The sequence below is a fragment of the Bos taurus genome, chromosome 5, assembly GCF_002263795.3.
Source record: "Bos taurus isolate L1 Dominette 01449 registration number 42190680 breed Hereford chromosome 5, ARS-UCD2.0, whole genome shotgun sequence".
NCBI classification, from domain to species: domain Eukaryota; kingdom Metazoa; phylum Chordata; class Mammalia; order Artiodactyla; family Bovidae; genus Bos; species Bos taurus.
The window spans coordinates 1,487,338-1,515,295 of record NC_037332.1 but is presented as its reverse complement, the minus strand read 5'-3'; the positions used below and the strand labels follow the sequence as shown (position 1 = coordinate 1,515,295).

At 37.2% G+C, this 27,958-nt stretch overlaps 1 protein-coding gene across 2 annotated transcripts in view; it reads right to left on the bottom strand.

The window, feature by feature from the left end:
• The window catches only part of TBC1D15 (TBC1 domain family member 15), a 74,377-nt gene that overhangs the window by 9,280 nt on the left and 37,139 nt on the right, over positions 1-27,958 (bottom strand). The window contains exons 6-13 of one of the 2 annotated variants that reach the window (XM_005206017.5): positions 24,813-24,915; positions 23,751-23,801; positions 23,240-23,437; positions 21,688-21,816; positions 20,599-20,702; positions 18,937-19,031; positions 7,756-7,872; positions 1,999-2,099 (exon numbers count right to left, since the gene is read on the bottom strand). In XM_005206017.5, coding sequence (XP_005206074.1) covers positions 1,999-2,099; positions 7,756-7,872; positions 18,937-19,031; positions 20,599-20,702; positions 21,688-21,816; positions 23,240-23,437; positions 23,751-23,801; positions 24,813-24,915 — 898 coding nt within the window. The remainder of the gene's footprint in view (positions 1-1,998; positions 2,100-7,755; positions 7,873-18,936; positions 19,032-20,598; positions 20,703-21,687; positions 21,817-23,239; positions 23,438-23,750; positions 23,802-24,812; positions 24,916-27,958) is intronic. The other variant, XM_002687169.7, reaches the window with a different exon arrangement.

Genomic DNA, 27,958 nt, shown 5'->3' with positions numbered 1-27,958 from the left:
TCATGTTATGTTTCATATTATGAAACAAAAGGTGTTAGTAGACATTAAGAAATCTTTTTAGAATAAAGACTAGAAATATCCCCAGACCGTTGTCAATGAAAAAGGCAAACAGACAACATCTACTGTGAAAAAGACAGAACAAAGAACTTGAACCTCCATACACAAAAATGACAAATAGACTGTGAAATGTGTATTAAAGATGTTCAGAAAGTGGTCTTTACATCTGAGGCCTAAGTACACGCACACATATGCATGTATATACGTATCTGGCACACAAGATAATATATTTGAACATGCCAGTTTTAGCTCTTTATGAAAACTACTTCTGTAATGAGATGGTTAGATAGCATCACTGATTCAATGGACATGAATTTGAGCAAACTCCAGGAGCCAAAGGAATCTGGAGTGCTACAGTCCATGGGGTCACAGAGTCAGACACGACTCAGCAAATGAACAACGACAGAAAAAGTAAATGCCGTACGTTTGTACTAATTCTGAGAAAACCTACTATAAGCTGAGATCTAAACTGAGCACTGGGGAAATATTCATGTATTTATTTTACAAAACTCTGTTGAACACCTCATGTCAAGCATTGGGAAAATTCTGGAAGCGTATCACAAAACGAGTTAAACAAAGACATGACCTCTATCATATTAGCTCTAGTGAAAAGAGGATAAACAACAAAAACACAAGGAAAACTTGTTTAAACAACAGTTTTTATACAATTATTATCAGTTGTACAGACCTTTTTAACAAATGCCTCAGGTTTCTAGAACGCTTATGGAACTAAGTATATGGAACTAAGAAGGCAGGTAAAAATCAACCAATCAAAAAGGTAAGGAAGACAAACTATGATATTACCAGATTACTGCAATTAATAATCTTTCTAAATAATCCAAAAACATTAATTCATGATAAAGGACTATATAATTTGAATATTTATTACTTTAATAGTAAGAAAATATTTGAAAACTATCAAATCTTATTAAGTATGGAAAAGAACTAGGCGAAGTAACGATGAGTTGGAACCATGGAGGAGAGACTTGAGAAAACAGATAAAACTGAGACAAATTAGAAGGGGAAATAAAAACAGGCAAGCAAGAAAGGAAGAACAGAAGTCATCAAAAAACAGAAGCAATCAAAAAGTTTCACATCTGTATCCCAGACTCTATATTACAAGAAATCATTGCATATGATTACAGATTTGAAATCTTTATCCCCTTACAAGCAAGCCATTTCAATATCCGACCATCAAGGGCCAGCATTAAGAATATTAATTTTATTTTGAACAAGTACAGAGACCTATGTAGTCAGGTCTTTGGATTTCATACGCTTTTATCTGCTCTTAGCCCCTTTGCTTTTTTTCCCCTTCCACTTTCTAAAGATTACTTGAGAAGACTGTTCTATTTATTTTCCTGTTAATACTCTCTGTGTACTATTGTCCTAGAACTCTGTCTCTAAGATATATCAATGATAATAGATAAAATGTTCTTCGTAATAATATGTATATAGACAGTTCAACTCTAATAATCACATGCTTATGAAAAAACTAAGAAAGTGTCAATGTTACAAATAGTTCAAAAACATCTGGAGAAAAATCAGTCACTATAATGATAAAATCTAAAATGTTCACAAAAGGTAAGGATATTACTTGGCATGACTAAGCTTTATCTCTGAAACAGATGAAATGAAACTACCTCACAAGAACTGAATCATCTACTTCATCAATATTCTATGATTCATTACCCATCTGCAGATCATAAGCATTTACCAATATTAAATCCTGATTATTCCTATTCTATAGGCACTTACTACCTACTTTTTATATTAAAAACATTACCAGCATTTCCAAGCCTCTTGAAAGAAACAAACAACTGAGCAATTTTTTTTAAGTTCTACCATGACTGGCTAAATATAAACATCTATTTTATATAAGATTATTATATAACTAAAATATTCAAAATTAGTTTGATTAACAGAAGGAATCTCTGTTCTTACCATTTGGTCCATGTAGGAGGCAAAGCACCAAAAGGCATCCACTTCATTTTCCATCACATATAACAGAGGTGAAAGTAAGTCACTCATTCCTTGCACATAGCCTTAAAAAAAAAAAAAAAAACAAGAAAAACTAATCTTACCTCTAAAAACCTAAACTTTCTGTATCCATCTATGCATATCTCCACCAACTCACTTAAAATTACACCTTTTTCAGGTTTCACAAACTTGTGTATACTGATGTTCTTAAACAATGAGGAGGAAATCTAGCAACCAGGTGAGAAATGGGAGGTGCTTGAGAGGTCAAAGCAGATAAGTAACTGCTGTGTGTCTCAGTGTAGGTATCACTATCAGGAGAGGATAATACTAAAAAATTATGCGCAAAAGCATTATGATAAAGAGGGATGATGGGAAACCCAGAGAAACATCAAACTGAAAAGAACATAGTCAAAGAAGATTTGTGAAAGAACAGTCAAGAGGAAAGGGGGGCGGAAAGCAAGGGAGAAGAATGTTGGAAAAGTTAAGGGAAAGGAAGCTGCAAGGTCAGAGTAGACACCACCACCAAACTGCCATGAATAAGCCAAGTGAAATAAGAACTAAAAGGGGTCCAACTGATTTAGCAACCAGACACTGGTAATCCACACAAAAATAACCACAACAAAATTAACTCTTTTAATTTCTCTTTTTTTTTTCCTTTTGCTGTTACTCTAACCCAACCAATGCTAGCAAATGGGCTTAAATCCGATCAGTATTTTGTATCTAAAACTGCCATTTCAGCCATGTTTCTCTTGATGCTCTTACAGTTTCTCAATCATGAGACTAATTTAAAGCCCTTGATTAAAAGAAAAATTGGAAAGTTAAAGAATCAGGTTCTCCCTTAAAAAACAGAAAGTCTTAGCTTTGCTTTTCACCAGACCATGTCAAAAGTCTTAAAAATCCTCAATTTTCTTAACTATTTTACAATTAGATTTCAAACTTAAAATACAGAGACCTGAATGAGCCAAGGGACAAGAGCTCTTACAAAGCCTTTTCACATACATATTATCATTCAACTTTGGTAACTTGTGTATTTGTTAAAGTTACACAGAGAAGTTTTTCCCCCAATGACAGTCTGAGGAAAACAGGCTTTCATTTGCAGAACCAAAACTTACATTCTTATCATTCACCAAAATCTATGTGCACTGAAGTCATTTAAAACAGTATGCATATTTTTAAAGGAGAGGGGATATTTCTGAAGAAATTATACATAATTTTACATCATTCTTCCTATTTTGGAAGAAAGCTTTAAAAATGACCCCAGGAAGCAGGTAAGCCAAAGTCTCTTAAGAAAACTTGGGTTAAAAGTGTAATAAAGACACCCAGTTCACTTCGGGATCTCCCTACAAACAGAAGTCTAGTTCTGTCTGCTGTTAGCCACTCCCTGTCATCTGCTGCTATGCCTAATCCCCATAACCTCACTATGCCTGCACTACACCCCGTGGGAAAGTACAGCTCCATGCACATTAGTGCACACGCACGCACACACAAACTTGGGTCCCTTATTACAGTGCTGAGCAATGCAGTAGCCAAGACATTTAGAGAAAAGAGCTAGAAAAAACGGCGTATGACGTGATACCTAAATGTAAGCATTCAAACAAATTTATTGCAGATGCTTTTTAAAAAAATAATACACACTTGTGATGATGAATCTTGTATGTCAACTTGAGTGAGCCACAGGATGCCCAGATGTCTGGTTAAACATTATTTCTGGGAGTATCTGCAAAGGTTTTTCTAGAAGAGATTAGCACTTGAATTGGTGAACTGATTAAAGCAGATGGCTTTCAGAAATGTGAGTGGGCATCATCCAATCCACTGAGGCCTGAATAGAACAAACAATGGAGGAAGACTGAATCTGCTCTCTGCCTGGTTGCCTGACCTGAGACATCTATCTGCCCTCAGTGCTCCTGGTTCTCATCCCTTCAGACTCAGGAATGAGACCTATACCACGGCTCTCCTGCTCTCAGAAGGCTTTAAACTACACCACTAGCTTTCCTGGGTCTGCAGCTTCTAGATGGCAAACTGTGGACCTGTTAGTCTCCATAATTACATAAGCCAGTATCTTATAAGCGATCTTTTTTTCTTTCTTTCTTTCCCTGGCTAATACAACATTTTTCTTAAGAAAAAAAGTAGGTTAGAAGGAAGACTAGGCTGTTATCACCAAAACTTTCCTACATAGCAATGACACAATGAAAGCAATGACAAACATAAAGGCTAAACCAATCAAAGCATGAAGGAAATTTATCTGAATTCAACAAAGTGCAAAAGAGTACCACTTTACTGGGTCTGACTATCTATAGTCTATAATAAAAGTATTTCAAAGTGTGCTATTCAAAAGATTTACAAAGCACCTTTCTTCTGGGGGAAAACGAGTTTTATTATAAAGTTATAATGAATAAAAATTTCTAAGAAGCTAATTTAATCCTTTAAGTCTTCAGCTTTCATACCAGATCAGTACTATATTTCTTCTGTAAGTTTTAGTTAACCCAACTAGTCAAATTATTCCTCATACTCTTGTTGCTTTTAATCTATTTTATTGTATACATGATGTTCTTTGGGGTATGTCATGAATTGTGGGGGTGGAATTAATGCACAAATTCCTTTTAATTAAAGAAAGATTAAAGCTGTTTAAATTAGCATTCAGTGGTGTTCAGACTCTGCACTAGTGCTGACTGATGCACATCTTAATCATCAATGTCTGAAGAAGTTCCCCTATTTTCATAACAAAGTTGTTTCCATTGGGAGGTGTTAGAAATGAACTCATCATCCTAATGTACACATTCTTAAAGAAAAAAAGATTTCATCTTTACATAGGTCAATTTTCCAGGTTAATGAAGCTTATTCAGTTATTAGAGAATAAAACTTAAAAAAAAAAATCTTAAGCGTTGGAAATCATTTTTTTTCTACTGGACACACTCCTGCCTTCTTACATACAGTATTCTGAGTATAATTTAACCTTCTGTTGATTATTCAGGATTATGATTATAAACATACATTGTAGAAAAAGAATAGGTACCTCCCACAGAAACACCTTAGATGTACCATCTACACTAAGTAAAAGCTACTCTTCCTTGAGTTCTTCTGTCTGCTTTTGGTAATGTTTGTCTTCTGTCTGCTTTTGATGGTTTTTGCCTTCCTCCTCACTACTAATGAGATTGTATTAAATGCAAACACACCGATACCTCATCTGTGGGCTAAGAAGCCAAACAACTCAATAGGACAAAATCAACTACAAAAGTACAGCCCAGGTTACTTTACTGTGAGTAAATAGTAAGAAGGTGGGGGGCATCCACCTGCCCAATGCATGAGACGCAAGAGATGCAGGTTAAATCCCTGGGTCAGCAAGACCCCTCGATGAGGAAATGGCAACCTTCTCTAGTATTCCTGCCTAGAAAATTCCATGGACAGAGGAATATGGCAGGCTACAATCCACAGAGTTGCAAAGAGTCAGACGTGACTGTCTGCTATTTCAAATCCATGTCAAACAGCAAGCAATTTGGTCCAGGGCTTTACGAAAACTACCCTGGCTTCTTTCAATGCCAGAGTTCTTAATAAAATCCCTGGGTATGTTTCAGATAACTTAAGAATGTGGGGTTAATATAGACAAATGGAAACAGCAATTTATCCAAATAGCCTGTCTGGGACTCAATGCCTGGAAAAACTGAGCACTCAGGAACGACTTCTGAGAATATACATTAATCCCTACCTCACAATTACCTTTGGAGAGGATGCCTCTTTTTTATCTCTACGATAAAAGCCCTATTTCCAACAGTGGTTAACAGAAACTGAAATGGCAATAGGTCGGGGTGCTGAACATGTGGAGGTAAGAATGCAGCCTGGAAAATGCCCTGGTGGTCCAGTGGCTAAGACCCTGGGTTCCCAAAGCAGGGGGGGAGCTGGGTTCAATCCATGGTCAGCTAACTAGATCCCATATGCCACAACAGCCAAATAAATAAATAAAAATATTTTAAAAAATGCCAGCCTGAAATAAAGAGCTGGGCCTCTACCCCCAGTCCAGTATTTACTACTTATGCAGCCCTGAGTCACTCTCTAAATCAATATAACTTTATTCATACAACTGGGATTATTAATCCACTTCTTAAAAAAGAATGCTAATACAATCAAAATTGAGCAGGACAACACTCGGTCACCTGAGAAGCATTCCAGTCCCTAGTATTTTCAGTGATCCAATCTGGGGTTCATTATAACTGTGACCCGACAGGACTGGGCACATTTCACATTTTAAAGAGAAATCTGTGATATTCACTTACTGTCATAAGAGGCTGATGCTGCAAGATCCTCAAGGGTTTACATCTTTCCCTAACCCACATGTAAGAAGCCAAGAAGAATTCTCGGTTCATAGATACAAACAGTGAAGAAAATATACTCACAGTTCAAGGTTCACTTGGGTTTAATACGACAAATACCCAACTGCCTTCTCCAAAAGAAAGTCTTAAGTTCTATTAAGGTAATCTGGAAACAGCTACCCTCACTATCCTCTACTTGGGAGTCACTAACATCAGTAGGTAACTGAGAAACTTGTCCACTCTTTATACTCACTTAAAGGTGGATGCTTACGAGTTTGTTGATCCCTTAAAGAAACAGTTCAAATCCTCTCGTCCCTTAAAATACTGTTTCCTCAGGTTTTCTAGCCCTTAGCATCCCTTTCCCCATGCAATGCCCCAATCCAACCTCCAGCCCCAATCTTTCCAACCCATTCCTGGTAGAAAGCAGACTAACCAAGAAAAAAGAGTAAAGTTTCACACGCCCTAGGTAATTATCTGCACCTCTTATCTATGCTATCAAATCAGCATTTTTCTTCACAAGGGAGAAAGTCTATCAAAAAAAGGTTTCCAAACTTTCTCAGGTCACAGTACGCCTCAGGAATTTTTTTCCAAGGCATCCCAGGTTCAAAAATATTAATAACATTTCCATTTATTAAACATATCCAAACAACTAACGGAGAAGGCAATGGCACCCCACTCCAGTACTCTTGCCTGGAAAATCCCATGGACGGAGGAGCCTGGTAGGCTCCAGTCCATGGGGTCGCTAAGAGTCGGGCATGACTGAGCGACTTCACTTTAACTTTTCACTTTCATGCGTTGGAGAAGGAAATGGCAACCCACTCCAGTATTCTTGCCTGGAGAATCCCAGGGACAGGGGAGCCTGGTGGGCTGCCGTCTATGGGGTCGAACAGAGTCGGACACGACTGAAGTGACTTAGCAGTAGCAGCAGCAAATGACTAAATAAATATGTATATCCTATGAACTTTAGGACCTGTTGGACACCACACTACATCTCAAACTTTGGAATCCAATTGGATGCCACCATCCTCATCTGTTTTCTCACAGTACTTGCTTATCACAGCAAAGTCAAAAACTCTCCTTTGTAAACACAACTTCATCAGAAGGAAGGAATGTGGTGATCTAGCGCTGAAACCCGGAACAACTCCAGCTAGTAGTTAGGGCAGCGTCCTACAGATGTCCCTCTGTCTCCCTCACACATGGAGAACACCCGACACTGGTCCCGTCAGCCTGCTGTAGCGGCCCAGTGCTCTCTGCAGCATGGTCTGGGAACCACAGCCTTTTAAGTTTCCAGCCCCCAGGAGAACAACCCCTATAAAAACTAGGTCACAGAGCTTCTTACATACGTCTAGCAGCTTAAAAAATTTAAATTCTAAATTAAACATACATTTTTAAATGAAGGTATCAGAGGAGAACTTACCTAAATCAAAATCATACATACAGTAGGTCATCAAAATGTCATGAAGCAAAATCAACCCTGGATTATCTTGGCCTTCATAAAACTTGTTTGTTCGATCTGTTCTGTTAACATCTTTTTCTGAGAAAGAAAATCACATATTTGAAAACTTTTAGAATAACAGATTTTTATAAAGCTCATATCATACAAGTAGTTATTTTTCTTATTAATTTTACTCTCTTACTAAGCTTTTACTTAACGAAAAAGTTCATCAAATTCCATTTCAGATAAGCAATAAAGCTAACATTTTGAAATTTTTTTCCCAAGTCAGTCCACCTCCTCTTGGGTATATTTTAAAATATTTTTCAATTTTTATCTAAACAGAAACCTTTCAATTGAATAGCAGGAAATATTTTTAATTAATTAAAACCAACACCAAGTAGTAACAGTTCACATTAGTTAGCAATAAAAATGCCAATCATGAATACATGTGATAGGCAATAGTATTCGAAAACAGTAATGAAAAAAGTTAATATGCAGCCAAGTGTAATCAAAGAGATTTGTTTTCATAATTGCTTCATTCATTATAAGAAGTATTATCAATTTCTTTGTCATGTTCCGTAATCATCTTTAGGACAAACTACTTCCGTATTCTCATATATACATTATTCAGTTTATATGAGCAATCTATTTTAATTCTGAAAAAATGAAAATCCATTTTTCTGGAAATGATTTTAAGACACTAAAAAAAGATCTGGGAACATCACCAGGAGTGTATCTCAACTACCTACTAGATGCATACTGCTGTGAAACACAATTAAAAAGGCATTCCTCAAACTTGAATCCCTCAGTAAATTAAGAAAAAATAACGTAAAGAAATTTACAGTGATTAACCTACTTTATAATCAGTTTTGTTTAAAAGTTATAACTGTTCTCTTCCCCATCCCTGCCCCAGTAAATGGAATAATCTGAAAACATTCTCAATTAACTGTTGTGAAGAGATGAGGAGGTATTTTACAACAAAGCAGAATCTAACATAGCATGAATTTAGATTCTGTAAGAGTGTTTAAAAAATCATAAGGACAATAGTCTAGCTTTCTGCTAAAAGATACTACACTTGATTCAATAAATATAAGCACCTATCTATAGAACACTGTGAACACACGTTCAAACAAGGAAAAGCAACACCAAACAAATCATGCTATAAATGTCAAATTTCATTTAAAAACAGCTTTCATTCTCGTATCATGGTTGATAAAGAGGCACATGGTAAGTTATTTTTATTAACTCAAGTGCAATTTACATAGTCATAATGCCAACATAGAATTTCTTCCCTTACAGGTTTTTAAACACAGTAAAAAATTATTTGTGCCCTCAAGAACTATCTGTATTTCGTTCCTCTTGTGTATTTAGTAGACATGCCAGGCAGAAAACAAAAAGGTATCAAAAATGATACAAGGGAAGTGTTTCTAGAAAGAAAATGAGCACTGAATTTTTTTTTAAAGTCCTCATTAAATCCAACTCTCTAACTTGATGCAGCGAAGACTGAAGAAAAGCGCAACTACGCAGATTGCTCCGTTTTACATTCATCGTTACCAGCGTCGAGCGGACCCTGCCTGGCAATCATACTCTATTTCTCTCATGCGCTCCCTTTCTTTTTGTATTATTTTACATCTTCTCCTCTCCCAAGCCGCCAGTATGTTATCCTCCCCCTACACCTTATCTCTGAGGATCTTGCTTCCTATCTCTGAGAAAATGAAAGTTATCTGAAGAGAACTCCATAGATTCCTACTACTATAACCACACAGCAGCCTCTGTCTTCCTCCTCTATCATATTGCTACAAAGCTTCCGTGATTGTAGTTACAACTAAATGCCTCCTCTTGTGCATAAAAGCCATGCCCTATTGGCTACTCAAAGATAGGGTCCCAGTTAATTCTTGCTTCCTTCTCTAGTTTCATCCGGCTTTCAACCATACAGTTGCTTCTATCATCATAAAAATCTTTCTTAACCTCACTCTTCCCTCTAATTGCGGCCCCATTTATTCTGGTTACAGCAAAACTTCCTGAAAGAACTGTATATATTGTCTCCATGTCCTCTCTTCCCATTTCCTCTGGAACTCACCTCCAATCAGGCTGTCACATCCACCACTCCACCAAAATTCCTTTTCCATCAAAATTGTTAGGGATCTCTTTATCACTCTGCTCAACAGTCAATCCAAGTTTTCATCTTACTTAACATCCCAGTCACTCCTTCTTGAAACGCTTTCAGCTAACCTCAGGACAAATTCTCACGTCTTCTCTCCTTTTTCTCTGATTGTTTTCTCACCCTCTTTTACTGATTTCTCCTAATTGTTCCCTGGTGGCTCCACTGGTAAAGAACCCGCCTGCAATGTGGGAGAACTGGGTTCGATCCCTGGGTTGAGAAGATCCCCTGGAGAAGGGAATGGCTACACACTCCATTACTCTGGGCTGGAGAATTTCACGGAGAGAGGAGCCTGGCGGGCTACAGTCCATGGGATGGCAGAGAGTCAGACACAACTGAGCAACTAACTCTCTCACTTTTCTTCAATCACGTACTTAACAAGAGGCAGTCTTGGTAAGACTCTACATAACTGTGCAGTCCATGGGGTCACAAACAGTCAGACACGACTGAGCAACCTTCTCTACAAATTAAAGTGCCTCAGGGCTGTTATCAGACCCCTTCTTCTCTAAATGCATCCACACCCTTGGTAATTTCATCTAGTCTCCTACCAACAGTATGTTGCTGCTGCTGCTAAGTCACTTCAGTTGTGCCCGACTCTGTGCAACCCCAAAGATGGCAGCCCATCAGGCTCCCCCGTCCCTGGGATTCTCCAGGCAAGAACACTGGAGTGGGTTGCCATTTCCTTCTCCAAAGCATGAAAGTGAAAAGTGAAAGTGAAGTCTCTCAGTCGGGGCCGACTCTTAGCTACCCCATGGACTGCAGCCTACCAGGCTCTTCCGTCCATGGGATTTTCCAGGCAAGAGTACTGGAGTGGGGTGCCATTGCCTTCTCCAATCGATATGTTGATGATCTCTAAATTTCTATCCCCAGCCCATAGCTCTCCCCTGAATTCCACACCTAATATATCCACTTTGGAGATTTGGTACTTACTAAAGATATAAGCATCTGAATGCAGAGTTCCAAAGAATAGCAAGGAGATATAAGAAAGCCTTCCTCAGCGATCAATGCAAAGAAATAGAGGAAAACAACAGAATGGGAAAGACTAGAGATCTCTTCAAGAAAATTAGAGATACCAAGGGAACATTTCATGCAAAGATGGGTTCAATAATGGACAGAAATGGTATGGACCTAACAGAAGCAGAAGATATTAAGAAGAGGTGGCAAGAATACACAGAAGAACTGTACAAAAAAGATCTTCATGACCCAGATAATCACGATGGTGTGATCACTCACCTAAGACATCCTGGAATGTGAAGTCAAGTGGGCCTTAGGAAGCATCACTAAGAACAAAGCTACTGGAGGTGATGGAATTCCAGTTGAGCTCTTTCAAATCCTGAAAGATGATGCTGTGAAAGTGCTGCACTCAATATGTCAGCAAATTTGGAAAACTCAGCAGTAGCCACAGGACTGGGAATGGTCAGTTTTCATTTCAATCCCAAAGAAAGGCAATGCCAAAGAATGCTGAAACTACCCCATAATTGCACTCATCTCACATGCTAGTAATAGGCACTAAGTAGATATTTATTAAATGAATGAATATATGATTGTCTAAAATAATATGATTTCTAAAAAGACCCCTGGTGATTCTAACATGCAGTCAAAGTTAGGAAACAATGCTCTAAAGACTCGTATTCCTGCCTCTCTTTTTTCCCTAGGCGATATCTTCCATTACCATGGATATTTACATTAACAATAACCAAATTTATATAACCTATCCAGACTACTGCAGATTACTGCCACTTGACATTCCATTTGTATGTCCTACCTTAAGATATATATGTAACATCTAATTCAATTTCACTATACTCCATGCCAACAACAACACTATACTTTGCCAACAAAGGTCTGTCTAGTCAAAGCTATGGTTTTTCCAGTAGTCATGTATGGATGTGAGGGTTGGACTATAAAGAAAGCTGCAAGCCAAAGAACTGTGGTGTTGGAGAAGACTCTTGAGAGTCTCTTGGACTGCAAGGAGATCCAACCAGTCTATCTTAAAGGAGATCAGTCCTGGGTATTCATTGGAAGGATTGATGTTGAAGCTGAAACTCCAATACTTTTTTGGCCACCTGATGCAAAGAGGTGACTCATTTGAAAAGACCCTGATGCTGGGAAAGATTGAAGGTGGGAGGAGAAGGGGACGACAGAGGATGAGACGGATGGCATCACCAACTCAATGGACATGAGTCTGAGTAAGCTCTGGGAGTTGGTGATGGACAGGGAAGCCTGGCGTGCTGCAGTCCATGGGATCAGAGTCGGACACCACTGAGTGACTGAACTGAACTGATACTCCATGCATCTCAGTAAGTAGCACCACCAAATGATCAATTTCTCAAGCCAAGAAACACAGTCCCATCCCTCATTTCTCACAAAGTCTTACCAATTTTATCACAAAATATAACCTGTATCAATCTACCTCTCTACATCTCCACCACCACCATCTCTTGTTTTGGAGTCATTCCTACTAAGTGGTCTCTTTGTTCCTACTCTTATCTTGATTCAATCCAATTTACATACAGCAGAGAAAATGACTTTAAAATATAAATAGGGTTTTACTTCAAATACTTCAACAGTTCCTCTTCATATTTAAAATAAAAGTCACCTTCTTGCCATGATCCACAAGGCCTACAGCTTATCTGCATTTTTTTTTTTAATACAGAGAATTCAGGGCTTCCCTGGTGGTCAAGTGGTTATGAATCCGCTTTCCAATTCAGGAACACAGGTTCGCAGGAACACAGGTTCGATCTCTGGTCCAGGAGGATCGCACATGCCACAGAGCAGCTGAGCTGCTCTGTGCCACATCTACTGAGTTCACGCTCTAAAGCCCGAGAGCCGCAACTACGGAAGCCCGTCCACCTAGAGCCTGTACTCGGCAACCAGACAAGCCAGCACGGTGAGAAGCCCACACCCAACAACAGAGAAGAGCCCCACTCCGCACAACTAGAAAGAGCCCACGCGCAGCACCGAAGGCCCAGTGCAACAAAAAGGAGTACATTTAAAAATAATACTTACAGAAAATTTATACCAAACAACAACAAAGAGCTTTTGGTAATTTTTTCTAAAGTCCTAAGGAATATTTTTGGGAAAAGGTATGACAGGAAAAAAAATGCTTTTAAACGAATGCATTATATACTTGTATTTGTAAAAAGCACAGTATAGTTGAAAGATCTGATTAGGAAAGAGTCTATGCTATGCAACGATCCAGATAGATGACTTAAGATAATTTACTAACCTTTTCTGAGCTTCCATTTCATTATCTGCTAAAAATGAGAAAATTACAGTAAATTTTGTCTCAATTCAAATTACGTAACAGGCATTTAAAACATCTAAATTTTTCTTTCAATTTCATGGAAACTGAAAACAGGACACAGGAAAGAGTGAGAAGATCAGTCATCACTGCTGCTGCTTGACAAAGGGAAGAAAGGACGGCATGTGGAAGGAAAGGGCTTAAAACACTGGGTTCGTTTTTCTCTAAGATCCCTTTCACTCCCAATGTTTCTAAGCAGGAAGGAAGAGTACATTATCGTTTTCCTACTGAAACAGAAAATAGCAGGAGGCTTCAGGTGGAAACTTCAGATAACCCCATTCCTCAAGATTTCCAAACTTTTGTCTTAACCACAGGAAGGATGTGGTTTCCTCTGGTCTAATTTACTTTTCAGGAAAATAAAGATTTTTTTCAATCAAACAAAGATCTCAGCATTTGTGTTTATGTATACAAAAGCTGCCAAATCAGTCTTTTATGCTGGGATTCCTATGATTTAGAGAAATTTTTCTTTCATGGGATGATAGTGATGATCATGGTGGTCAAAAGCATCCCTCAAATCTTTATTTATAAAGCTTACAGATACACAAAACCAAATATAAGAATTTTACAAGTTTCACTACTATCAAAAACTATCCTAAAATTATATAGAGGCCAGGCAACAAACAGTAAGCGTTAAAACTGGGTACTGCTCTTATTAACTACATGACATTTATGCTCTCAATGCTTCAGTTTTCTTTATCTGTAAAATGGAAGTTATGAACTGAACTTTTCAGGTAAACATGTGTAACAGTAACTACACACCTTCAGTAACTTATACCAACCTGGCCTTTATCATAAGAGCCAGACAATCCAGTAACTATTTGGTAAAAGTAATTCTTTTAATGTAAAATTCTATCAAGTATCTCTTCTTCAGAGAATAAATATTCCCAGATGAAGTTATGCAGTTCTTAAATACTGATAAAGATTTACTATCTGGAGTCATTTATTTGATTAAAAAATAAAATATATGTATATTTAAAGAAGGTCTTGAAGGATGTAAGCCAAAGCCTCTTAACCATTGCTGTTTTCTTTGAATGACAGAAACAAGATTTTTATCTCATTCTCTTAGGCTCATCTATAGTTTCTAATTTTTCTATAATAAACAAGGTATTTCTGTAAGGAGGAATACGATCATTTTTTAATGAAATTAACAAGCAAATAAAGTTAAACATTTCTTTAATTCATTTTTGGAACTCAAAATATATTAGTACTTATACTGGCTGCACTCATATTCCTATTGGAAGAGACAACCAAAAATATTAAACACATTTTAAAACATTTTCCATTCTGATTTCTTTTTTTAAACTATAATTGACTTACAGTATTAGTTTCAGTATGTAACATAGTGATACTATTTTTATATATTATACTCCATTTAAAATTACTACAGAATAACAGCCACATTTCTCTGTACTGTACAGTATATCCTTTTGCTTATCTATCTTATGCATAGTAGTGTGTATCTCTTAACACCGTACTCCTATCTTGGCCCATCCCTCTTCCCTCTTCCCACTGATAACCACGAGTTTGTTTTCTACATCTATTATTCCGTTTCTGTTTTCTCATATACATTTGGTTCACTGTATTTTTTTATATTTCATATATAACTGGTAATAGATTATTCATCTTTCATCTTTCTCTTATTTGACCATACATAATACTCTCTAGGTCCACCCGCACCATTGCAAATGGGAGAAATTCATTCTTTTTTTATGGCTGAGTAAGGTCAGTTTTCATTCTAATCCCAAAGAAAGGCAATGCCAAGTAATGCTCAAACTATCACATAATTACACTCATCTCACACGCTAGTAAAGTAATGCTCAAAATTTTCCAAGCCAGGCTTCAGCAATACAAGACCTATGAACTTCCAGATGTTCAAGCTGGTTTTAGAAAAGGCAGAGGAACCAGAGATCAAATTGCCAACACCCGCTGGATCATCGAAAAAGCAAGAGAGTTCCAGAAAAACATCCATTTCTGCTTTACTGACTATGTCAAAGCCTTTAACTGTGTGGATCACAATAAACTGTGGAACATTCTGAAACAGATGGGAATACCAGACCACCTGACCTGCCTCTTGAGAAACCTATATGCAGGTCAGGAAGCCAGTTAGAACTGGACATGGAACAGACTGGTTCCTAATAGGAAAAGGAGTACGTCAGGGCTGTATATTGTCACCCTGCTTATTTAACTTCTATGCAGAGTACATCATGAGAAATGCTGGGCTGGAAGAAGCACAAGCTGGAATCAAGATTGCTGGGAGAAATATCAATAACCTCAGATAAGCAGATGACACCACCCTTATGGAGGAAAGCAAAGAGGAACTAAAGAGCCTCTTGATGAAAGTGCAAAAGGACAGTGAAAAAGTTGGCTTAAAGCTCAACATTCAGAAAACGAAGATCATGGCATCTGGTCCCATCACTTCATGGGAAATAGATGTGGAAACAGTGCCAGACTTTATTTTTGGGGGCTCCAAAATCACTGCAGACGGTGACTGCAACCATGAAATTAAAAGACACTTACTCCTTGGAAGAAAAGTTATGACCAACCTAGATAGCATATTCAAAAGCAGAGATACTACTTTGCCAACAAAGGTCCGTCTAGTCAAGGCTATGGTTTTTCTAGTGGTCATGTATGGATGTGAGAGTTGGACTGTGAAGAAAGCTGAGCACCGAAGAATTGATGCTTTTGAACTGTGGTGTTGGAGAAGACTCTTGAGAGTCCCTTGGACTGCAAGGAGATCCAACCAGTCCATTCTAAGGCAATCAGTCCTGGGTGTTCTTTGGAAGGACTGATGCTGAAGCTGAAACTCCAATACTTTGGCCACCTCATGCGAAGAGTTGACTCATTGGAAAAGACTCTGATGCTGGGAGGGACGGGGACTAGGAGGAGAAAGGGACGACAGAGGATGAGATGGCTGGATGGGATCACCGACTCGATGGACATGAGTTTGGGTGGACTCCGGGAGTTGGTGATGGACAGGGAGGCCTGGCGTGCTGCAATTCATGGGGTCACTAAGAGTTGGACACGACTGAGCGACTGGACTGAACTGAATGGTAGTTCTATTTTTAGTATTCTGAAGGCCCTCCATACTGTTTTTTATAGTGGCTGCACCAACTTACATTTCCCATCAAAAATGTACAAGGATTCCTTTTTAATCACATCACCAACATTAGTTATCTGTCTTTTTAAGTGATAGCCTTCTGTCAGGTATGAGGTAACATCTGTGGTTTTGATTTGCATTTCTCCACTGGTTAGTACTGCTGAGCATCTTCCCATGTGCCTGTTGGCCACTGGATGTCTTCGTCGGAAAGTATCTATTCAGGTCTTCTGTCTATTTTTTAATTGATTTTTTTGAGCCGTTTATGTATTTTTGGGTGCTAACCACTTAAAGGTCCTATCATTTACAAATATTTTCTCCCATCCAGAAACAGGCTTTCATTTTGTCAATGGTTTTCTTTTGCCGTGAAATAGCTTTTAAGTTTTTATTAGTTCCATTTGGTTACTTTTGCTTTAGTTTCCTTTGCCTTAGGAGACAAATCCAAAAAAAACAAAGCTATGATTTACGTCAGAGTACCTTGCCTAAGTTCTCTTCTAGGAATTTTATGGTTTCACGCCTCACATTTAGGTATTTAATCCATTTTTAGTTTACACTTTTATATACGGTGTGAGGAAATGTTCTAATCTGTTTTATACACAGCTCTTCAGTTTTCCCAGCACCATTTAATGAAGAGACTATCTTTTCTGCATTATATATTCTTTCCTCCTTTGTTGTAGATTAAATAACCGTAAGTATGTGAGTTTGTTTCTGGGCTCTCTATTCTGTCCCACTGGGACCTATGTATGTTTTTGTTTCAGTACCATGCTGTATCCATAACTGTAGCTTTGTAGTATAGTCTGAAGTCAAGAAAGCATAATACCTCCAGCTTTTTTTTGTCTCAAGATTACTTTGGCATTTTGGGGGTCTTCTGCAGTTACATTATTAATTTTAGGATTATCTGTTCTAGTTTTGTGGAAAATGTCATCCATTTTCAACCTCCGCCCCTTCTCCTTCTGGGACTCCCATAATGCAAATGTTGGTATAGTTCATGTTGTCCCAGTGGTCCCTTACACTGTTCCTTTTTTTTTCTTTTTGCTGTTCTGGTTAGATGATTTCCATTATTCTATCTTCCAGACCATTTATGTGCTCTGGATCATCCAGTCTACTATTAATTCCTTACAGTGTGTTTTTCATTTCAGTCTGTATTTTTCAGTTCTTTTTTCTATTTTCTGTGTTATTACTCATAAAAACGCTTTGAATTCTTTATCTGGTAAACTGCTTATTTCTCTTTCATTAGCTGTTTTTTCAGGGGTTTTCTCTTACTCTTTCAATTGAAACAAATTCCTCTGTCTTATTGTTTTGTTTAACCTTTACCTAATTTCATAGAGAAACAGCTTATGGGTGTCATTACGTGGGGAAATCCCTATACAGTCAGCATGTGCCCATGGCTTTGGAGGGAAAGCTGGATTAATCCTGAACACAGTCACATTTTCCCTGAGAGCATGATGGTAGCTATCACCTTGGTAGGAGGTGTGGCTCAAGATGGAGGGGCTAGGGCCAGAGCCGGCTATGAGCTGGCTGTCTGACCCTCTGCTGTCATCTCCCTTTCAGGGACAGGGTCAGGACTCAAATTTCTGGAGCACAAGGCCCAGGGGTCAGTCTGAGTGGGTTCTCTTCCCTCTAAGTATGTACCCTATACACCTCTCCCAGTGGGAACACTGGTAGAACAAGAGGTGCTAATCTGGGCACTCCAAGTGTGGGGGCATGGGCTATGGGTCCTGCAAAGGTCATAGATCCAGACTGCTTCTGATATTCTGCCTGTAATGGGTGCCCCCTACCCTGTTCATATGCTGCTTCAGGCCTGAGTTGCTTCTGTATCTCACAGCCTGTCTCCTAAACAGGACTACAGAGTGTCTGTTTAGCTCAGGCCAGGACGGTGCAAGGGTGGTTAGCTTTCGATCCACCCTCTCCACCCCGCCTCAGGTAAGTATGTGCACCCTCCTCAAGAGCAGAGTTCAGGCTTCCTACAAGCCTCCTGTTAGGCCCACTCGCCCTCCAACCAGCCAAGGAGGCTCATTTTTCATGTGCTGGACCCCATGACTGTGGTACCTAGTATGTGGCTCAACCCACTCAGTCCCCAAGGAGGACCTCTACCCATGTAATTTCCTGAGTCCTCTCCCAGCGACACAAGTCCCAACCTCATCACTTGTCTTCCTTTCCTGTTCAATATCATGTATATCTTTCTCTCAGCTTTGACTGTGCAGGACTCTCTTCGCTAGTCTCCAGTTAGTTTTCAGTGAAAATTGTTCCACGTGTAGATTTCTGATGTGTTTAGGGGGAAAGGTAAGTTTTGCATCCTCTACTCCATCTTCTCTCTCTGAGACACAGCTTTATGACCTTATTATCTGGCCCAAGTTCACAACAATGTTAGTTTCCTCAGAAGGCTACAGAGCCAGAGAGAGGCTTGCAGCTAGAAAGAGCACCTAAATCATATTCCAAAGGCTGTCCTAGGAGGTTTGAGGTATTTTCATGGTAAGAATCTTTGCCATAAGCTTCTGATTTTTTATTTGGGCCCTAACTCTCACTATATACCTTCATTTCTTAAATCTCATCAAAACTTCCATGCAATCCTTTCAAACATTTCCAAAATTAAGAAAAAATTACCGATAAGACTTCTATAATCTCTTAACCTCGAATTTCTTTTCTCTTGTTCCTCGCTGACAGATTTCCACTGCAGTTTCATTCTGAAGTATTCATCACTGCAAAAAACAATTTTACACCAAAAAAAAAGTTACTTGAACACCTAAAAAAAATTCTAATGTATCAAAGCATTTATGATGCTGCTGCCGCTGCTAAGTTGCTTCAGTTGTGTCCAACTCTCGGCAACCCCATAGACGGCAGCCCACCAGGCTCCCCCGTCCCTGGGATTCTCCAGGCAAGAACACTGGAATGGGTTGCCATTTCCTTCTCCAATGCATGAAAGTGAAAAGTGAAAGTGAAGTCGCTCAGGAATTTGCCAGGCAAGAGTATTGGAGTGGGCTGCCATGCTAATGAGATATAAACTTACAAACGACAGTGAATGTTTCAAGTTATGATAAATTAGTAAAAACAAAGGAAAAATAAAATAACCTTATGTCATAAGCTTTGTTTAAACTACGTGATTAATTTACGTGAGATTTTAAGGAAACATTATTTAAATCCTTAATATCAGACCTAAACTTATTCCTGTCATTAAATACTTTATAACCACTAGAGTTTCTGAATAATGACAAATATTCGGTTGGCCAAAAAGCTTGTTTGGCCAACCCAATATAAACTTTTTGGCCAACCCAATATAAACCTAAGGGAAAAAAAATTCTTTTTTCTTTAATGTAACATAAGAGTGCCATTTTCCAACCAGTTAACTGCAGAAATTTGTTGATGTGAAAATGTCTAAGAAGTTCTGGCAAACATATTGAGATGAGAAAGGACTGTGTGAGTTTGAATATATATATAATGACTGAAAATGAGCTTTAAATTAAAGGTTAGACTGACGAACTGGGAATAAGTAAAACTGGACAGTTGGTCTGTGTTTCTTTTTAAGTTTTTTTCTAATTAAGTTTTAATTACTTAAAAATAGAAACACACTTCCCAAAAAAAGAATCAAAGACCAGTTTATAAGAGCACCAGGAAAATAATTTAAAGGCAATTAACCTAAATATCAAATACTCTAATGAACCATTTTTATAATTTCATAATAAACTATAAAAATGAATCAAGATAAATGAGATATATTTAAAAATCTATATCTAAGTTTGTTTAAAATGTAGATACAAAGGAACTAGAATTTTTTTAACCATCTTTCAATATATTCACCAATGTAATTGCAATAAAATCTCTCTAATAAGCATTTCTGGTTTGAAATTAACTACTGCACTCATAACAGAGAAGGCAATGGCAACCCACTCTAGTACTCTTGCCTGGAAAATCCCATGGATGGAGGAGCCTGGTAGGCTGCAGTCCATGGGGTAGCTAGGAGTCAGACACGACTGAGAGACTTCACTTTCACTTTTCACTTTCATGCACTGGAGAAGGAAATGGCAACCCATTCCAGTGTTCTTGCCTGGAGAATCCCAGGAACGGGGGAGCCTGATGGGCTGCTGTCTGTGGGGTTGCCCAGAGTTGGACATGACTGAAGCGACTTCACAGCAGCAGCAGCACTGCACTCATAATATTTAAATTAAAAAAATGAAAATAAGAACATACTCCCATATCCCAGTATATTACACTTTATATGGGTAAGTTACTTGGGTTTCTTTAGTAAGCATACAAAAGACCATTACTTACGTCTTTTGTTTTTGTAACTGAGTTCTTTCCTCTTTGGTACTGTCCCAAGGAAAATAACCCAGAAGAAATTTCCATGCTTGTTTTCTCAATGCATGACTAAGTCCCTGAAGAAAATATGCATATTAAACACACTTGTAAAAAATGAATGCAATATTTTATCTTACAAAACTCGCATATAAACAGAAAAACTAATGATTAAGAGAGAGTTTTATACAGGCATATCTCATTTTACTGCACTTTGTTTCACTGCATTTCTCAAATATTGCATTTTTGAATTCAATTAAACATCTGTGACAAGCCTGTGTCAAACAAATCTATCTTTGCAATAATTTTTTAACAGCATTTGTCATTTCATGTCTCTGAGTTGCAATCTGGTAGTTCTTGCAATATTTCAAGCTGTTTCATTATTATTTGTTATGGTGATTTGTGATCAGTGATCTCTGATGTTACTGTTATTAAATCTTTTTGTTTTGTATTTTTTTCATTAAAATATGTACATTTTTCCTTAGACATGACACTGTTGAACAATTAATCAACTAAATACAGTACACAGCATAAGTGTAATTTTTATATGCATTGGGAAATCAAAAAATTTGAGTGACTTGCTTATCTACAATATTCACTTTACTGCAGCAGTCTAGAACGCACCCGCAATATCTCCAAGGTACGTGTATATATATGAAAATAGCTCAATTCAGTGAATACTACCTTGTTTTTGACTTTGAGAGTCTAAAGATGTAAGCAGCTGCCAGAAAACAAACAATGAAGAGTATACAGCAGACTATACAGCTGACAGTGGAACTGATTAGTCTTCCTAAACCCAAACCCTACTGGAAAAGGCAGCTACCACAGAGAAACACATCACCTCCTTCATATCACCCACAGAACTTCCAAGTAAGAAAGAGTGCCTTTCCACAGACTTAACAGTATATCCCTCCAACCCAACCCTCAAGGACATCACAAGCACCTCACTCTGTCCTACTGATGATATTTGAAAATATCATTCATCAAAATGGAGTTCATCTCTCCAACATTTCAAAGAAAAAAGAAAACTCAAATACCAACAATTTAAAATACTAAAGTAATTACCCCTCTAAATATCATCTGCTTCATATTATCTACATTTAAAATTCTTCCTTCAGAATCAACGTTCTTAGTCCATTCTTCCAATGATACTGGCTCTCTCCTTTGAACAACAGGTCTTTCGCCCAAATCAATCTAAAATAAGATAAGCAAAAAGGACACCTTTCACAAGTGAAATGAAATCAAAGTATATAGCAACTAAAACTAAAATACTATTACTCACACATAAGTTCCAACATTTCTAATATTTTCCCTTAGTTTCCAATATTTAGTTTATAAACTGCAATAACACTACATACATTTTTCTCTCCTACTAAACACACAAATAACTGAGTGATAAATTCAGAAACAGAAAAACATTGGCTACTTTGGGTTTCAATTACCTAAGTATAGAATATTCAACATATAAATTCTAAAACAAACCCTTCAAACTAAACGGTATGCTATATTATTTTAAAAAAATAGAGTACTATTCCATTCATATTCTAAAATTAACTTTTCTTCCAAACTAAAATTGGTAGCTCTCAGAATTGATTCATGATTCATTAGCTTCACACTGCATTTTATACAGTTTTTTATTCAATTAATGTTGGTAATTTTTAAATGCCATTTGTAAGATAAGTTCTTTAAGTGTATGTGTGTGTTGGTTGCTCAATCGTATCCAACTCTTTGCAACCCCATGGATTGTAGCCCGCCAGGCTCCTCTGTCCATGGGATTCTCCACACAAGAGTACTGGAGTGGGTTGCCATTTCCTTCTCTGTTAAGTACTATAATTTAGATATTTCATAATGTTCTGTGTGGAGCCTAGAATTGTAACAAATTCAAGTCTTGTTGAGCAAATGTAAAGATCTGACATAATTCAAAGCCAAAATTAATCTTACTTAAAAAGAAAATATTCACATAAGAATGAAAGCCCAAGAGTAGTGTCCTGACTAGCTGCCTGCGTAGAGTAACTGAGAAACAAAAATCTGGAACAGAACTATGGGCAACATGCAAGGCTTACTGTTTACTCACTCCTATGCACTCAGTGGACTTCCCTGGTGGCTCAGACGGTAAAGAGTCTGCCTACAACACAGGAGACCCGGGTTCAATCCCTACGTTGGGAAGATCTCCTGGAGAAGGAAATGGCAAACCACTCCAGGTATTCTTGCTTGGAAAATCCCAAGGATGGAGAAGCCTGGTAGGCTACAGTCCATGGGGTCACAGAGAGTCGGACACGACTGAGCGACTTCACTATGCATTCAATGAAACGAACAACCTATTCATTATTATCAAAAAGTAATCAAAGAAAAGAGATCTAACACTGATGAATAGAAAAGGAAAGCAGTATAGTTGGTGAAGAAACAACCAAGAATCTGGTGGCAGGACAAGCCTGAATTGTTATCTGTCAGCAAAAAGTTATAAGAAAGGATTGTGAGAAAGAAGCCAGGTATGACCAAAACTGAGTTTCTATATATCATTTAATTTCTATATTTCTATAGAAATGCATTTCTGTAGCATTAAAAAGCATTTCTCCTGCTAAAATACAAGAGCTATATTAACACAAACTCCACTCACCTTTGTGATGACTTCAAATCCTGGTTCTTCTTGTTGATTTATCTTTAAACCTGGAATAGCATCACTAAGAAAATCTGCCATCTCTGAAGGTGGTCGCTGATGCACAGAAGGATCACTGCCTCTTAAACTATCAAAAATGTAGTTTGTGACTTTGGAAAATCCTACCATAGTTGCTGTATAAGGATCCTTTTTAATTTTCTATGTAGTAAGAAGAAAAATATTGGCACAATTAATTCAAATAAACAATAAAAATACTTCATGATAAGATTAGCATAAGAGCCAAGTTTTTTAAAAGGGGGAGGGAAATCAGAACTAAAACAGTATTCTAAGATTATTTTAAAATTTCATTTCTTTCTGGGAAGAAAAATTTAAATTTTCTAAGCCAATATTGTCATTTGGTTAAAATAGCGTATTAAATGACAAGCTAACACTACTGATTGAATTGCAGATAAACAAATGATTTGCAGGCTTCATTCAATCTGCATACACCAGAAATATATGCAGTGCTTACTTTCCACTGATGAATGGCCCACAACAGCTTTCTTCTGTCTAGTAGTCCTGCCTTCACAAAAAAAAAATACTTCTTAAAGTGTGTAGTACCACACTAATACAAAATATCTGACAGCTAAGTTTAAACACTCACAATATTTAAATATTAGTTGACATATACGGGTAACTCATGCCAGTAAGAGTAATTTGTTCTGGACAGTGCTGTCCTAGAAAACAGTAAAAAAACATTTTTCTACTGCAAAAGTTATTTCTAAATCCAAAACTGCCTGCTTATTCATATTTAGCAAAACAGCTACTTCTTAAAGGTCTATCTTTAAAATGATTATTTTTCATAATAAGAAAAACTGCTCCCTCACTTTTTATTTTAATCAGCATTCAAGAGCTCTCCTGTCCTCCTTCCTAAAAAGTCCCCACTTTATCGTCAGAACCAAGAAAAGAACATCTAGGACAAAGTAAGCACTCAAGCATTTGTTGAATGAATAAACAAATGAGTCAACAAAAATGCCATTAAGTTTACATAGAAATCTGAGTAAAAAATTATCTTTAGTGAATAAACAAATGAGTCAACAAAAATGCCATTAAGTTTACATAGAAATCTGAGTAAAAAATTATCTTCAGTTCTGCCTGTGCTTTTTAGCCAAATTCAAGGATATACTCAAATACTTGAAGAGAAATTAGACTAACCTGACCCCAAATGAACCTTCTTAAATGGAAAATAAAAATTCAAACTACTATTTCTATAGGATGATACATACTATTTCTATAAAATTACAGAGAATAGTTCCATAAAGTTTACACACAAACAGACATGTGCCTCATTCTGTATCTCTAAGAAAGTAAGAGGTAGCATGTATATAAAATAATGGGGTCAGACTAACAGATTAATACAAAATAGACAGAGGATGAGATGGCTGGATGGCATCACCGACTCAATGGACATGAGTCTGGGTGAACTCCGGGAGTTGGTGATGGACAGGGAGGCCTGGTGTGCTACAATTCATGGAGCTGCAAAGAGTCGGACACGACTGAGCGATTGAACTGAACTGAGACTTAAGAAACATACTTGTATTAGACCATATGCTGGTTCATCAAGAAGATTTTCAAAAGACTGTGAAAGACTCTTATTCTGACAATTCACAAGAAGTGTTCTTTTGTCCTGTGGAGATCTGTAATAAAAAAAAAAGGGATTTGTAGAAAACAGTAGCACACTTTATCAGTGATACCTGCGTAATTACTAATGCATAGTTATTTTTCCTTAACAACAACAAACCTTAAATGTCCAGTTCCATGACAATTTCCCATCAATACAGTATTAGCAACTATTTAGTAACTATCTTAAGTGAGTTCCAAAACTACATGAAACTACTAAATTAACAAATAAAAAAGGATGAAGTGTATTTCTATTTTATTTTATTCAAGAGAACTAAATTATAATGAACCCAAACCCAAACTCTTATTTAGAATATAGTAAAAAACCCTTACAAATATATCTTCCCTTATTATAAGAATATATTTTCTCTTATAAAGAAAGTTGAAGCACCCTTCAGGATTCATTGATATATGTAATATGTACACTACAGGAAAACATCCTATTTTGAAATGGACACTTCACAGCTTGGGAGTATTTCAATATAAGATGTTAAAAATATAAGATACAAAAGATTATCTGTTAAAGATCATTAATTATGCAAATAATTATCATAACACACATGGCTGTAATGTACAGTTCACATAACAGTGTACTTTTAGTTCTTGCTTACTAAGGTCTGGACACAAGTTTTTCTTCACATTTCCTAGTAACTACAGAATAAACAAAATGCTTTCCAAAAAGAGACCCAATTTGAAGTAAACGAATTAGCCAGTCTTTTTCTATTCAAAAGTTTTATAAGTTCGTAAGCCAGCTGTAATAAATCCACAACTTTTGTATTTAAAAACAAAAATTAAATGCACTGTTTTGCTGCTATCTACTTCTAGTTTATTATAAAAACTTGAGATAAGAACTTCAGTATCAGTTATCTCTTCTCAATTCTTACATAAGAGGATGCAACAGCAATGATGGGGGGACATGAAATCCAAAACAGATTTTACTCTTAGTCAGAACTCACTCCTCAAAGACAATAACAGCTTAATAAGCCCCTTGGCTTTTTAAGAGTTAAGGTTGAGTCATTTGAAGTAGTGGAAAAAAATCACTTTTATATGTTCGATTTTCATTAATCACTTTTCTGAATCTCTCCTGGGGGGTGGTTCATGCTTAACATGAAGACCTACAGGTTCTCACAAGCCATTTCTAAGTGATAGCTCAACTTGTAAATGTAGCATCAGAAAAAGAAAATAATTAATACAGGAATGTATTTTTTCCTAACACAGTGGTGCTGGCACTATGGTTATTTGTCTCTAAACATAGTTTAAATCAATTTTTTTCTTTAACTACAAATAAGTGATCATGAAAGTCAAAACACTGGCTTATGCATGTTGAAGGGGAATACATATGCAACCTTCAGTTATCTGTGCCCAGCCAACTATTTGGCTCCAGATGTAAAACTATGGTCACAAGACTGGAGATCCAAAGAAGAAATCACTGCTCAACCAACGACCAACCACAGACACTTTTATAAAAGGAAGAATTTCTTTTATTTTTTTAATAACTAATTCTCTGTGGTGAGGGGCTAGAGGAAGTCACGTTATACTTGTTTGCCCCTAAAGAAATCAACAAAGTGTTTTTTTCAAGCACATCAGCAAGAGGACAGGTGATATGCTGTTAAACAACTGCAGAGTTCACCAGAAGGAGGCCTAGCATTCCAGAACACTGTCCCATTTCCACCTGACAGATTACCATACTGAATGAATCTGGAAAGAGTAATTATTATATTTACATATTCTGGGGTATTATAGATTCTGGGAAGTTGCTCACTCATAACAACGTTATTCAAGACTTTCAAAACCTCACTGCAGCAGTAAGATAGAACTTTTAATGATGCTAACATCAGCAATTCTATTAGATCCTACTAAAGGACTTAAAGAAAACCACTGTCTAACATCCTAACTATAGATGCATAATTACTGAAAATTCAGAAGTACTTTAGAGTGAGCCTCTCTCAAAGACTTCAGAATTCAGAAATTACAACAGCTGAAGAATGTTTGCACACTGAGATGGAACAGTAACTATTTTATATTGCTACTGATATCAATATGGAAAGCTAAATAAATAATAATGTTGCAAAAGATACAAAGGAGAAAAGGTTAGTTAAAAGGTACAGAATATTTACAGCAAAACTGTATAGTTTAATCCTATTTATATAATTTCTATATAGGCTTCTCTGAGGGCTCAGTGGTAAAGAATATTCCTGCTAATGCAGAAGGCTCAGTTCAATCCTTGGGTGAAGAAGATCCCCTGGAGAAGGAAATGGCAACCCACTCCAGTATTCTTCCCTGAGAAATCCCATGGACAGAGGAGACTGGTGGGCTACAGTCCATGGGGTCACCAAGAGTCGGACACAACAGCAACTGAACAAATGTGTACATATGTATGTACGAATACACACACACAACACACATAAATGTATCTCACAAAGAGAATATATAAGGGTCAAGAACCTAATCTCGTAAATGGCTGGTGTTATGATACAACCAATTTGGCTTTTTAAGGAAATATTTCACTGTTTGGATATTTATGTATTAATTTTTAAATGGCCTAATATATAAAATAATTTTAACAGAAGCAATAACCTTCACTGACATCCTAGCAACCAACTTGGTTCCAGAAAAATAACAAGAATGTGTCTGTGGCTCATTCTTTGATCCCACTAAATACGATGTTTTAAATGTTGATAAGTCAAACAGTACAGAACATCAACGAATAAGACAATTTGTTTTTCCCAGTAGTTAAGAAAACTAGTTGAGAAACTAGTTAAGTCTCAAGAAGCTGGCCTACTTTGTGCTGACTGATCCACTTGCTAAAACTGAAAGAAGGAAACGTGCATAGCTGCCCCAGCCTTTGTCTCACTAGCAAATCCGCAATTTCCTTTCACCTGTATGGTTAAGGCCCTTAATTCATTTCAGGAAGTATTAGGAAGACATCACAGCCAAAGATATAAGCCACATTCCTTAATGTAGGTTAATCAGAGAAAAAAGATAACGTAGTCTGATTCTACCTCTACTGATGTTTTGAACTCAGAAGATAAGAAGGATGACCTGGGAACACAGCAGCCA